The 12,693-nt window shown below is 32.8% G+C and overlaps 2 protein-coding genes across 2 annotated transcripts; one reads left to right on the top strand and one right to left on the bottom strand.

The window, feature by feature from the left end:
• Positions 1-1,362: 1,362 nt before the first annotated feature.
• LOC110634609 (uncharacterized) lies at positions 1,363-4,611 on the bottom strand. The gene is made up of 2 exons (XM_021783683.2): positions 3,925-4,611; positions 1,363-3,143 (listed from the first exon to the last, which is right to left on the bottom strand). The coding sequence occupies exons 1-2, from the start codon at positions 4,511-4,513 to the stop codon at positions 1,609-1,611; spliced, it is 2,124 nt and encodes a 707-aa protein (XP_021639375.2). The 5' UTR covers positions 4,514-4,611; the 3' UTR covers positions 1,363-1,608.
• Positions 4,612-7,360: 2,749 nt separating this feature from the next.
• LOC110634640 (tyrosine-sulfated glycopeptide receptor 1-like) lies at positions 7,361-11,347 on the top strand. The gene has a single exon (XM_021783717.2). It carries the CDS (start codon positions 7,887-7,889, stop codon positions 11,163-11,165), a length of 3,279 nt encoding a protein of 1,092 aa, XP_021639409.2. The 5' UTR covers positions 7,361-7,886; the 3' UTR covers positions 11,166-11,347.
• Positions 11,348-12,693: the final 1,346 nt, after the last annotated feature.

Raw genomic sequence — 12,693 nt, 5'->3', positions numbered from 1 at the left:
TTAATAATATAATATAATAATTATATTATTATTATTATTATTATTATTATTGTTGTTGTTGTTGTTATTACAAATGTCTTAAAGCTTAATTTAATTAGAGATGGAAAAAAATTAAGAGTTAATTAGATTAATTTATCAGTTATACCTAATAAACTCATATATTAATTTTACATATGTTTTATTTTCGTTTCCTAATGAAGAGGTTGTTCAGATTTTTGTAAAAAAAATTCAAAAGAAGATAAGATTTTAAATCTATAATATTTATACCAAATAATAATTTTTAATTAGATTTATTAATGATAATTTTTTCTGTATTTCTTAAACAATTATAATATATAGTTATTATATAATTTAATTTTTTAAATATAATTCTTAATTATTTTGATTTTTCAAATTTAAATAATATAAAAGTATTGATTATTAAATATAATTACCATTCATTATGAAGTTTTTTAATTTTTAATTTAAAAATGTTAATAGTAGTTGTTTTAAAGGAAAGTGAAATATTTTTAAATACATTTGCTATAATTAAATTTAGTATTTAATTACTGATAATTTATCAATTCAAAACATTTAATTTTAAAGTTTAATGAATAATTCATAACTATCCAATTATTACGTCTATTTCAAATTACAACTAAGCATATTTAAATTTTTATGAGAAATTAATAATTTAATTTTTTTAAACATGTCGAAATTTTAAAAATAATGCCTATCTATTAATTTTTAATTTTTGTTAAAAGACAAAAGTCAACATTAAAGGCTTTTTTTATATTTTCTAAACAGATGTAATATATAATTACTAAATATAATTATCATATGTTATTATTTTCATTTATTTTTAATTTAAAAATGTTAATGGTAGTAAAATCAAAATTTACATTCACTTAAAAAAAATTAATATTTAAAAGTTTTCTCTGTCCTTTATACATTTAATAAATTTTAATTTACTTTAATATTATTTTATCTTTATTATTATAAAATGATTTAATAATAATAATAATAATAATAATAATTATTATTATTATTATTATTATTATTATAAAGAATAACTTATGACCATTAAAAAATTTATAACTGTTAAAGTCATTAATTTGAGAGTAAATGTTAACTTATTTAATCAAAGTTTATTACTAATATTTTAGAGTTTTAATATTTTAAATAGTAATATTAAAATTCTTTTAATTAAAAATAATTTTTTAAAACAAATAATGATATATATATATATATATATATATATATATATATATATATATATATATGCACGAGTATTCTTCTAATTCATAATAAAGGTATCATTAGAAACCACTAACTTGAGGTAAAATTTTTTGAAACTGAAAAAAAAAGAAAAGAAAATATATATCCCTTAAAAGACATAATTCAATTAATTTAGCATATATTCTTAATGGAGTCCAAAACACGCGAGTTTCACAAAAGCTACACAAGTTCAGTTGCTCATTAAACCTCTGATCGTCATACATGAGCTACTAACAGTAACAAAATTGGACTCCCTGAACAAGTTCATATTAAAGCGCAATTTTTTGCGGCAATTTTCAGAGAGAAATCAACACTTAACAAAAGAACTAGTCACCTGTGCGGTGATCTAATCTATGTTTCCATTAAAAACCTCACCCTTTTGGAACACTTCTTACCTTCTCGTCCATGCAAATCTGATTTTTTGAGGCAGGATTTTATGTTTGGCAGGGGTACAACATACTTTGATAGTCTTGTCTTTTTCTCATATGGGTCAAGCCAATACAGGATATTTGGTTCACCAAATATATTTTTTTTCCTCTTTGCATACTGATAAGCAGCCACTGCATCAGGCTGGTGTAAGAAAACAACCAGGGCAGAGCCCATTCGAGTATAGATTTTGGTTCTAAATGAGTCTACTTCCCCAAATCTACTAAATTTCCTTATCAAATCCTTCTTGGATGGAAGGCTAAAATCCTTGGGGAATTTCATGTACAAAGATTGATAATTGCCAATAGTATCATGTGTTGATTGCTGAGCTGCTTGCGGCTTGAATGATACATGAGAAGTAACAAGTGGATGAAGCTTCTTATTATCCATAGAGCAGTCTCTGAAAGTTGCATCAGTGCATACTTGTCTATTGGTTTCCACAGATGTTTCATCCATAGAACTGTCTCTGAGAGCTACATTGACGCTTAATTGTCTATTGGTTTCCACAGATGTTCCATCATCATCTATAGAGCTGTCTCTGAAAACTGCATCAGTGCTTATTTGTCTATTGATTTCCACAGATGTTTCACCCTTAGCATCCATAGAGCTGTCTCTGAAAGCTGCATTAGTCCTTATTTGTCTATTATTTTCCACAGAAGTTTCATCATCACTGCTAGGTTCCTTCTGCATTTGATTGGTAGCATGAGAAGATGGTAGGTAATTTCTGGTTCTTGAACTTGCATCATCAATAATAACTACCTCTAATTGAGACCCTGAGAAAAAAGCACCAGAAGTACTTGCCTCACATCTGCTTCTATTTATTTGTAAATAAGCATCCATGCCAATTAAAAAGGAAAAGGGCATGGTGTTGCAAAACTTCAAATAAAGATCTGACAACGCAGGCTGTGAGATCAAAGCATCCAACATGAATGCATTGTGTCCAGCTTTGCTTTTCTGAATATCAGCTTCAGCTCCATTGATTGAGAAGAGGGTCATAGTTTTGCGTAACTTAAAACAAAAATCAGAATCAACAGGATAATTAAAATGCCTCTTTAACCCCAGGAAGTTAATAGGGCATGCCAGATTTGATTTATGACAGGTGGAAATACCCCAACACTCATTTTCATCATCCTTGACACTTGGTTGACTCTTTTTGCAGCAAGGATGAGATGATTGAATTTCGTTGCCTCTGAAACAGCATTTTTCAGTCCCAATATTCAAGATAGTTTGGTATGCACAATTTCTGAACATCAAAATTTTCTGCTTCACAGTGTTCAAGAATTCTCCCCTCATATAGTTTGTATCTAAAGCAAGACTACGCAATTTTACCAGCATTTCATGCAGTGATTGCAACCGGGCTTGCTCAGTTTGAATCCAAGAACCACTGTTAGGTTGATCATCACTCATGGGTTCAAATTCCAGCTCTGAAGCATCTGATTTTTCAGCTCCTGAGCAAGCACCTAAAAAGACATTCGAAAGAGAAACTTAGGAGCAAATAAATCTGCCATCCATACAGCACAAGGTTTCAGAAAAAGATGGGATGCTGCTACAGAAATCAATGACAATATATGGTCCATCATAGGACATGAGGCTAGATTATTGGACAAAATAGGGAAAAGATTTTAACAATTTTTATCATTCAATCTTGATTATGAAAGAGTTCTAACAATGAGGAAAAATACCATATTGAAAAAATAGTAAACAACGTGGAAAAACATATGTGCTATAACTAACGTAAACAGATAATGAAATACAACAAACAGTAACAGAATTTTTTACAAATGGTGAGGTTTATCATTAAGGAGGCATACAACATGCGCACAAACACTTTGATAAAAATAAGAATTGAAAAGAACCACTAAAAAGCAGAAGGTTCTCTAATTTTGCTAAATATATGCTGAAAAATATCCTTCTAAATATATAAGGCAGAATTTCATAGCTAGCATAGCTCCTCCAAATATCCTAGGCAATTGCCGAACGCCTACTTAGCAATCACATCTCGCATCCTTACCACCTCACATTCCACCCTTACTCGAACAACCAAGGACTAGCATTACAATATTGACCAAAGACCCCCAAAACCTCATCCACGCAATGAGACTACGGTGAAAGACCTTAATGTGAGATAAGCATCATACGATTAAGCATTTATAAGAAAATAATTATCACACCACATCAATTCTGTCGTTCAATGTGAGATATTCTAAAACAGTCGCTTACCCAGCTGGGGTTTTAACATACCTAAGGTACGCGAAGAGGATAAATAACTAAAATCGTCCCTTTCATGGTGATGCCTCATTGCTTCTGGCTGTAGAAACAACTTTTGCTTGCTCACGAGATAATTGCGAAATACATTAAGCTGGGCAGACACCGTAACTGCATAGACGAAATCCGAAACTCCAACAAAGGGAGAAACTGCCAAGCCAAGAACAAAACCCAATACCGCGTCTGACCGAAACAAGTCTTCTCTCCTCCTCCTCTTGCTCCGCCTCGACAATGCATTGCTCTGCAGCGGTGGCCGGAAATAGCAGGGGCATTTCAAGCTCGAAGTGACCCGTTTTGACAGCAATTTCAAGGCAGCATCCACCAATTCCTCGCCTTTACAGCAGTTGTTTACTGTCCCAATTAATGTTTCGAAGTTCTCTTGAAAGGAGCACACCTCTGTTTCTAGGAAATAGCGAGGATTCTCGCCGCTGTCGAAGAATGAAACGGCGACCCCGAGAGCGTCAACGCTCAAAAGTAGACCAGGCCACCATTTCTTAGGGTAGACTACTCTTGCCCATACAATTTCTCCCCTCCTCAATTCCATTGGCGATTTTGCCATCTTCATTTTCGTCCAACCCTAAATCAATACGGTCAACTTTTCCCGCTAAATTTCCTCGATTTCCCGCTTGAAGAGAGCACATGGTTAACAGCCTTTTTTTGCATTACTGTTGGGCTCTTAGGACGTTACGGCAAAATATTTTTTTAAATATATTATTAAGAGGTAATAAATAATAATTTAAAATTAAGTTTTTAGTTATAAATATATTAATCTAATAAAATAATTTTTTTAAATTATTTTTAAAATGATGCCTGAAAATTAAATTTGACCATCTAATCTCAATTGGTAAATAAATATTTAGGTTGCTTTAATTTTATGAAAAATTATTTGTATATAAAAAATATTTTATAAAATATATTTTTAAAAAAATAAGAATATTTTTTATTATTTAATTAAAATTTTAAAATAATAATATATATTTATTTCATGTATATATACATATATAAATATTCTTACATTTTAATAAAATTATTAAAATTTAAAAAATAAAAAATAACTTCATTAAAAAAAATCATTTCCTTTAAAAATGATTTAGTTTCCTTTTAATTAGGAAAATATTTTTTATTAACTATTTTTTTAAATGCTCTTAATGCTATAAAATATGAAAAAAAATTTTGTGAAAAAAATTTTCTGTAAAATAAATGAAATTTTAATTATATTTTTGATACAAGTTAAAAATAAAAATATTTTTAATTTTAAAAAAAGTAATTATTAAATTAAATCTTTAAAATTAACATTTAATCCCTAAAAAATTATAAATATTAATAAGATGTACAATTAACCTAATATTTTAAAATATCCAAATAATCTTAACAATAGTTAAAAGTTACAACGATTAAATTTTTTATTTTCATAATGAATAAATATTTTTGTATCATATGAAATGTTAAACCTTTATAATTCTTTTTCAAAATTTAATTAAAATTTTTAATTTTTTAAATTTTATGTTAAACGTTTCATTTTTTTATTTTAATAATAAATTTAATTCAAATAATAAATTTATCAATTAATAAATACAATTCAAATAATATATATCTAATAAATATTATTATCTTAATCTTTAAAATTTCTCTCTCCTTACTTACACTTTAATTCACATTTTTCTTATTATTTTATCTTAAATATTAAAATTTAAGGTTTAATAAATTAAAAAAATAAATAATTTAAACAGTGAAATAATATAGCTGAAATAAATTTAATAAAATAAAATAATTTTATAAATTTAAATATAATCAATAAAAAAAAGTTAAAAAGATTAGTTAATCTTAATAACGTATAAAATATTTAAATTATTTTTATTAATTGAATCATCAAATTAACTTAATTATTAAAATCAAAATTAATATGAAAATCTTGAGGTTTGAACTAACAAAATTAAAGATGAAATTAAAATTTAGAGAAAAAGAAAGATTTATTTTTTTTAAATCATTTGGCCAATATTTTATAAAAGTTTATAAAATAAAATTTGGTTTAATATTATCAAAATTATTTATTTATTTATCTATATTATCAATAATATGTCATATTAAAATTCATGATCGCAAGATATTTAAATCTAACAGTATGATTCTCTCAATTCAAATTTAAATTTCAAATTGAATTTAGTTTTAATTTAATTTTAATTTTAACTAAATCAAATGATTGAAATTTTTAATTGTTTTTTTAAAGAAAATTCTATGTTATAACTGGTCTAAATTATATCGTCAAACTTCGACTTAATTTAAAATTAATTTAATTTTAAAATAATTTTAATTTCATATTGAATAAATTCAATTTAATAATAAAAGATGTGAGGCCCATAGGAGGCGATAGTTTTGTCCATACTACAAAATAAGACTTTAATACACATTTTTTAAACTTTTTTTTCTAACAAGTACAAAAAAATCATTCAATAAAGAATACTTTTCTTTAGAGTACATTTCAAGGAATATTTGTAAGAGTCGTTACTTGACTTTCATTTTATTTCATTTTTTTTTATATTTGTCAACATGTAATTTCAAATATAATAATCAAAATATTAATATTTCATTGAGTAATTATTTTAAATATATCACGTTGGTATTAAAAAAATACATATTTATATTATTAATAAATTTTTATTTAATGGTATTAAAATAATGTATAATTCAATTAACTTCTTATCAAGTTGAGAGAATTAGGAAACCTGATTATGATTTTAACGATAATATATTTTTGTACTAATTTATGTGTTTACGTGTTTTATATATAGATAAAAAAAAAAATTAATGTTAAAAAAAAAAAAAGAGGGGTTGGGGAGAAAATTGCAAATTTTGTTTTAAAATATTCAAGGATCCATGTGCTGTGTGCAATATCTATCAAGTGGAAGCCGTGGATTAAGTTTATTGACCAACTAACAACTTTGAAGTTTGAACATTTGTAATTAATTGTTCAGGGCACTTTCAACACGACCAAAAGAAAGAAACACAAGAAAAAAGAGGGTGATCTGAATCTGATTTCCCCTCGTTCAAGCCCGCAATTACATTGGGAAACACTGCTACAAAAACCTTGTGAATGGGTCAAGAAATGTCCAAAGATCCAGTTATACAACAGGACATGATTTGATCAGGTACAGGTTGAACATTGAGCAGTACGAGCAATTTTATATAAAGGGTCACTCTCTGTTTCTGCCCGCTTGCAAACATTGCCTATCTGTCTAATGACCAATTTCAGGAATTAGAAAATTGCAGATAAGTACAACTAACAGCCTGCCCACAAAACAAAATAAGGAGATGGATTTAATTTTAAAAAAAAGAAAAACCCACCAAAATAGACCATTCAGCAGAGAAACCAATTAGAGAGACACACAGAGAGGAGAGGTTTTGAAGTTGGGAAAGATTTTGATTTTTGCCTTTTTTTAGGCTGTCAAAGTTTGTGGAGTGAAAAGGGGTTTCTGGATCCTTTTAGATTTAGTTTTAACACGGTTTTTGTTTTGTGGGCTTTGGTCATTCATTAATCATCATCCAAGAAAGAGTGCATCTCCACCATTACCACGCACCACCAGCCAGTACCAGCCGCCCCATAAGTAAACGCTATAAGATATTCATATTTTTCATGATGATTCCCCCTTTTTTTCCTCTTTTGTTTATTAATATTTCCATTGTGCAGAGCCATTATAATATCAATGACCTAACGTCATGCCCCCACGCACACACATACACTCTCTCTCTTGTTCCCTTCCTTTCTCTCTCATTTTCCTTTTCCATCTTTGGTCAATGGAAGGCTTCATTGCAATCTCCAAATCTTTGTTAGTGTACAACGTTGCTTGGATACAGGATAATCATGTACTTGGTTCCCTATTTTTCCTCTTCCACCTCCTTCTGTGCCTCATGTCTTGTTCTTGTTCTTGTTCTTGGTCCCAATGATGGGAACGATGGCGATAGATGTTAAAGCCACCAACTTTATTCTTCTTGATTGCTCCACAAATCCACTGATCAAACCAAGTGCAAGAAGATCCTCCTCCTCCCTGGTCATGGTCTTGTCTGCTCTTGTATTGACCGTGTTACTATTTCTGCATCCTTCCCTCACTGCTGCTGCTTGCAACCAAGATGATCATGATTCTCTATTACCCTTCTTTTCAAACATATCATCTTCTTCTCCTTTCAATTGGTCTTCTTCCACTGATTGCTGCCTTTGGGAAGGAGTTGAGTGTAGCGGAATTGATGGTCGAGTGACTGGTCTTGCGCTACCTTCTAGAGGCCTCAGTGGTGTTCTCTACCAATCTCTTGCCAACCTCACTCACCTCTCTTACCTCAATCTGTCCCATAATCGCTTCTCAGGTCCTATCCCGGCTGGATTTTTCTCTCTTAATGATCTCCAGATTCTTGATCTCAGTTACAATCGTCTTCATGGGGAATTACCATCCAATGACAATAATAACACTAAGATGGCCCTCCAAATAGTGGATTTGTCCAGCAACCACTTCAATGGCGTAATTCCATCCAACTCATTTCTGCAGGTAGCTGGGAATTTGAGTACATTCAACGTCAGCAACAATAGCTTCGCAGGCCAAATTCCACCCGACATCTGCCTTGTTTCTTTTCGCTCCATGACCATCCTTGACTTCTCCTACAATGATTTCAGCGGCAATATTCCCTCAGGGATAGGTGAATGTTCCAGTTTGCGGATTTTCTCTGCAGGTTTCAATAATCTCTCTGGGACGATTCCTGATGATATTTACAAGGCTGTCTTGCTCGAACAACTATCCTTACCTCTCAACAGCCTTTCTGGTCCCATCAGTGATGCCGTAGCGAACCTCAATAAGCTCAGGATTCTTGATCTCTATTCCAATCATTTGATCGGCACAATATCCCGGAATATTGGCAAACTCTCCAACTTGAAACAGCTGCAGCTTCACATCAACAATCTCACAGGTTCATTGCCTCCATCTCTGATGACCTGTACCAAACTAGTGACGTTAAATTTGCGGGTCAACCTCTTGGAAGGGGAGCTCTCTGCCTTTGATTTCTCCAATCTCTCCCAGCTTAGCATCCTCGATCTTGGTAACAATAACTTTACAGGTAATTTGCCCAACACCCTTTATTCATGTAAATCGTTGACTGCTGTTAGACTTGCCTATAACCAGTTCGGGGGACAGATCTTACCTGAAATACAAAAGCTGGAATCACTGTCTTTCCTGTCAGTTTCTTACAACAACTTAACCAACCTTACTGGGGCTATCCAAATCATGATGGGTTGCAAGAACCTCACTACTTTGATTCTCTCAGTGAATTTTTTTAATGAAAAGATACCAGATGATGAATACATAAGAGATTCAAATGGATTCCAGAATCTCCAGGTTCTAAGCCTGGGTGCTTCCCAACTTTCTGGTGAGGTGCCCAACTGGTTAGCCAAGCTCAAGAACCTTGAGGTTTTGGACCTGTCTGTTAATCGAATCACAGGTTCTATTCCCAGTTGGTTGAGTGGTCTACCAAACCTTTTCTACATAGATTTGTCCCGCAACCTTCTGTCAGGAGAATTACCCAAGGAACTTGCAGGATTGCGTACATTAGCATCGCAAGGAGCTAATGAACTAGTTGACCGCAGTTATCTACCACTGCCTGTCTTTGCCCAGCCCAATAATGCTACCTATCAGCAGTACAATCAGCTCTCTAACCTGCCACCAGCTATATATCTGGGAAACAACAGCCTCAGTGGTGATATCCCTGCAGAGTTGGGACAACTTAAGTTTCTGCATGTGCTGGATCTCAGTAATAACAACTTCTCAGGAAATATTCCAGATCAAATATCAAACCTCACCAACTTAGAGAAATTGGATCTCTCTGAAAACAACTTGTCTGGAGAAATCCCTGCATCACTGAAAGGTCTGCATTTCTTGTCTTCATTCAGTGTTGCGAATAATGATCTCCAAGGACCTATACCATCTGGAGGTCAGTTTGATACTTTCCCCAGTTCCAGCTTTACAGGGAATCCAGGGCTATGTGGTACAATTCTACAGCGTTCTTGTTCCAATCCATCAGTACCTGTCAATCCTACTGCAACTGATAAAAGCACAAACATGAAACTTGTTGTTGGACTAGTACTTGGGGTCTTTTTTGGGACTGGTTTACTTATCGCCACACTAGCACTGTGGATATTGTCCAAGAGAAGGATCATTCCAGGAGGGGACTCTGACAACATAGAGATGGATACAATTTCTAGCAACTCTTATTCTGGATTTCATCCTGGGACTGTCAAGGACACTGACCTAGTTATATTGTTCCCAAACAATACTGATGAGATCAGGGATCTAACCATATCTGAGCTCTTAAAAGCCACTGACAATTTCAATCAAGCAAATATTGTTGGCTGTGGGGGTTTTGGTTTGGTCTATAAAGCAACACTGGCAAATGGGACAAAGGTGGCAGTTAAGAAACTCTCAGGAGAGATGGGTCTCATGGAAAGGGAATTCAAAGCAGAGGTAGAGGCTCTGTCCACAGCCCAGCACGAGAACCTTGTTTCTTTGCAAGGTTATTGTGTGCATCAGAGCTTTCGGCTGCTTATATATTCCTATATGGAGAATGGAAGCCTGGATTACTGGTTGCATGAGAAGGCTGATGGTGCATCCCAACTAGATTGGCCAACTCGACTGAAGATTGCAAGGGGAGCAAGTTGTGGTCTGGCTTACATGCACCAGATATGTGAGCCACATATTGTGCATCGTGACATCAAGTCCAGCAACATCCTTCTTGATGAGAAGTTCGAAGCACGTGTAGCAGATTTTGGATTGTCCAGGTTGATTCTTCCTTATCATACTCATGTTACAACTGAACTTGTTGGTACACTGGGTTACATTCCTCCAGAGTATGGGCAAGCCTGGGTAGCCACATTTAGGGGAGACGTGTACAGTTTTGGGGTTGTTATGCTTGAGTTGCTCACTGGGAAGAGGCCTGTAGAGGTGTTCAAGCCAAAGATGTCTAGAGAACTGGTTGGCTGGGTCCAGCAAATGAGGAGAGAGGGTAAACAAGACCAAGTCTTCGATCCTTTCCTGAAAGGAAAGGGCTTCGATGATGAGATGCTGCAAGTGCTAGATGTGGCCTGCATGTGTGTGAACCAAAACCCAGTCAAGAGGCCAACCATCCAGGAAGTTGTTGATTGGCTAAAGAATGTGGGCACAGACAGAAACCAAAATAAGATTTAGAGAATATACCCTTCAGTACATATTATATACACTCGCACAAAATATGGTTTATTAATGCAAATTTTCACATCAATTGACTAATGTGAATCAAAATTCACCACATCATACTGTTTTATGCATTTAGAAAAGAAGAAACCATAATTAAGTGAATATAGTTGTTAAATCAGGATTTATATGTTGAAGCTAAAGAGCTACTATGAAAAACTGTAACCTCATATCAATTATCAAATATATGCAACCTCCCATCTAGACATACTAAAACAACAGCTTCCTACAATAATGCAACTATTTTAACTGGTTTTATATTTAGAGAATTGCAAAGAGTTACAACTTTGTTTATAACCACATTCTATCAGCCTAGTATCAATTATCTTCTCACTGCTGTAGACCATTGGGATTTGAGAATGTTGTCTACATTAGGAGTTTAGGACAAAAGATATGGAGATCAGGGATGAAAGCAATATATATGTGAGTGTCTCCATAAGTACACTTGTATATATATGTTAGTATTTCTTTATATACATATTACGTTAACACCTCAAGTATACACTTAATTTCCTTTGAATATATTATTAAGCATTTTTTGCTGCAAACAATTCATAGACCGGTGAGTATACACTGTTGCCTAAGAACTGCCAACAACATTTCAGCTTAATGAAAATGCAAGAAAAGGAAACCAATATCTGCAGAGAAACACGCACAATTACCTTCAACAAATTAATGCTAGCATGAAATGTTATATGCAAATTTCAATCATGCATAAGATCATATTTTTCACATACAGTCAAAAGCAGATGGAGTGTGCAGTTAGACCATGAGCCGCAGCAAGTGGTGCTTTGCCTTTATAAAGGCACTCACTGTGAGCTTGATTGGGCGCCTAGTGCCAGGTGGTTGAAAATTAGTTATGTCTCTTATTTTCTATGTCACTAATGCCCAATGACAAGTGTGCCACTTTACTATGCTTTCCCAGCAGTTTTGGTTATACGAGCGACTGGCATTTCACAACAGAAAATAGGATTGAAGCATAGTCATTAGATAATTTTGTTTATTGAAGAAATTAGAATATTGTTCAGTGGAAACGTCCTATCTCAAGAAATATTTGTATCAAGAAATTAATAAGTTCTTTCAACTCTGATAATCACTAAAATTATTTGCATGCTTCCTCATAAGTAAATTATTAACCCAGATCCAGTGATCCAATTCTACTCATGGGCGGTTTAAAGGATGGGATGAGTTGCTTGAAAACAAGTTCATTATGTAATGTGCTTAATTCAACGTAACAATTGACAAGAAAATTCATATGCTTGGTGGCCCCAACTTTTTCTTGAGTAATGGGCAGGGGATTGTAACTAGTTAATCTCCCATTTCAGTCCAATTCACACAACTGTGCCCAATTTAAATCTCCTCTCAATTGATAACTCCAAAGAAAACCTCTCTGAATTTCAGCCCAAAGAACCAACCCTCGAAAAAATTGAAACTCTTTTTCATGGCTTTGAGAATCAAAGCCCAAAACTTGGATGGCAACAGT

This window comes from Hevea brasiliensis, chromosome 6 (genome assembly GCF_030052815.1).
Source record: "Hevea brasiliensis isolate MT/VB/25A 57/8 chromosome 6, ASM3005281v1, whole genome shotgun sequence".
NCBI classification, from domain to species: Eukaryota; Viridiplantae; Streptophyta; class Magnoliopsida; order Malpighiales; family Euphorbiaceae; genus Hevea; species Hevea brasiliensis.
The sequence above is the reverse complement of the archived record's forward strand: the minus strand, read 5'-3'. Positions and strand labels throughout refer to the sequence as shown.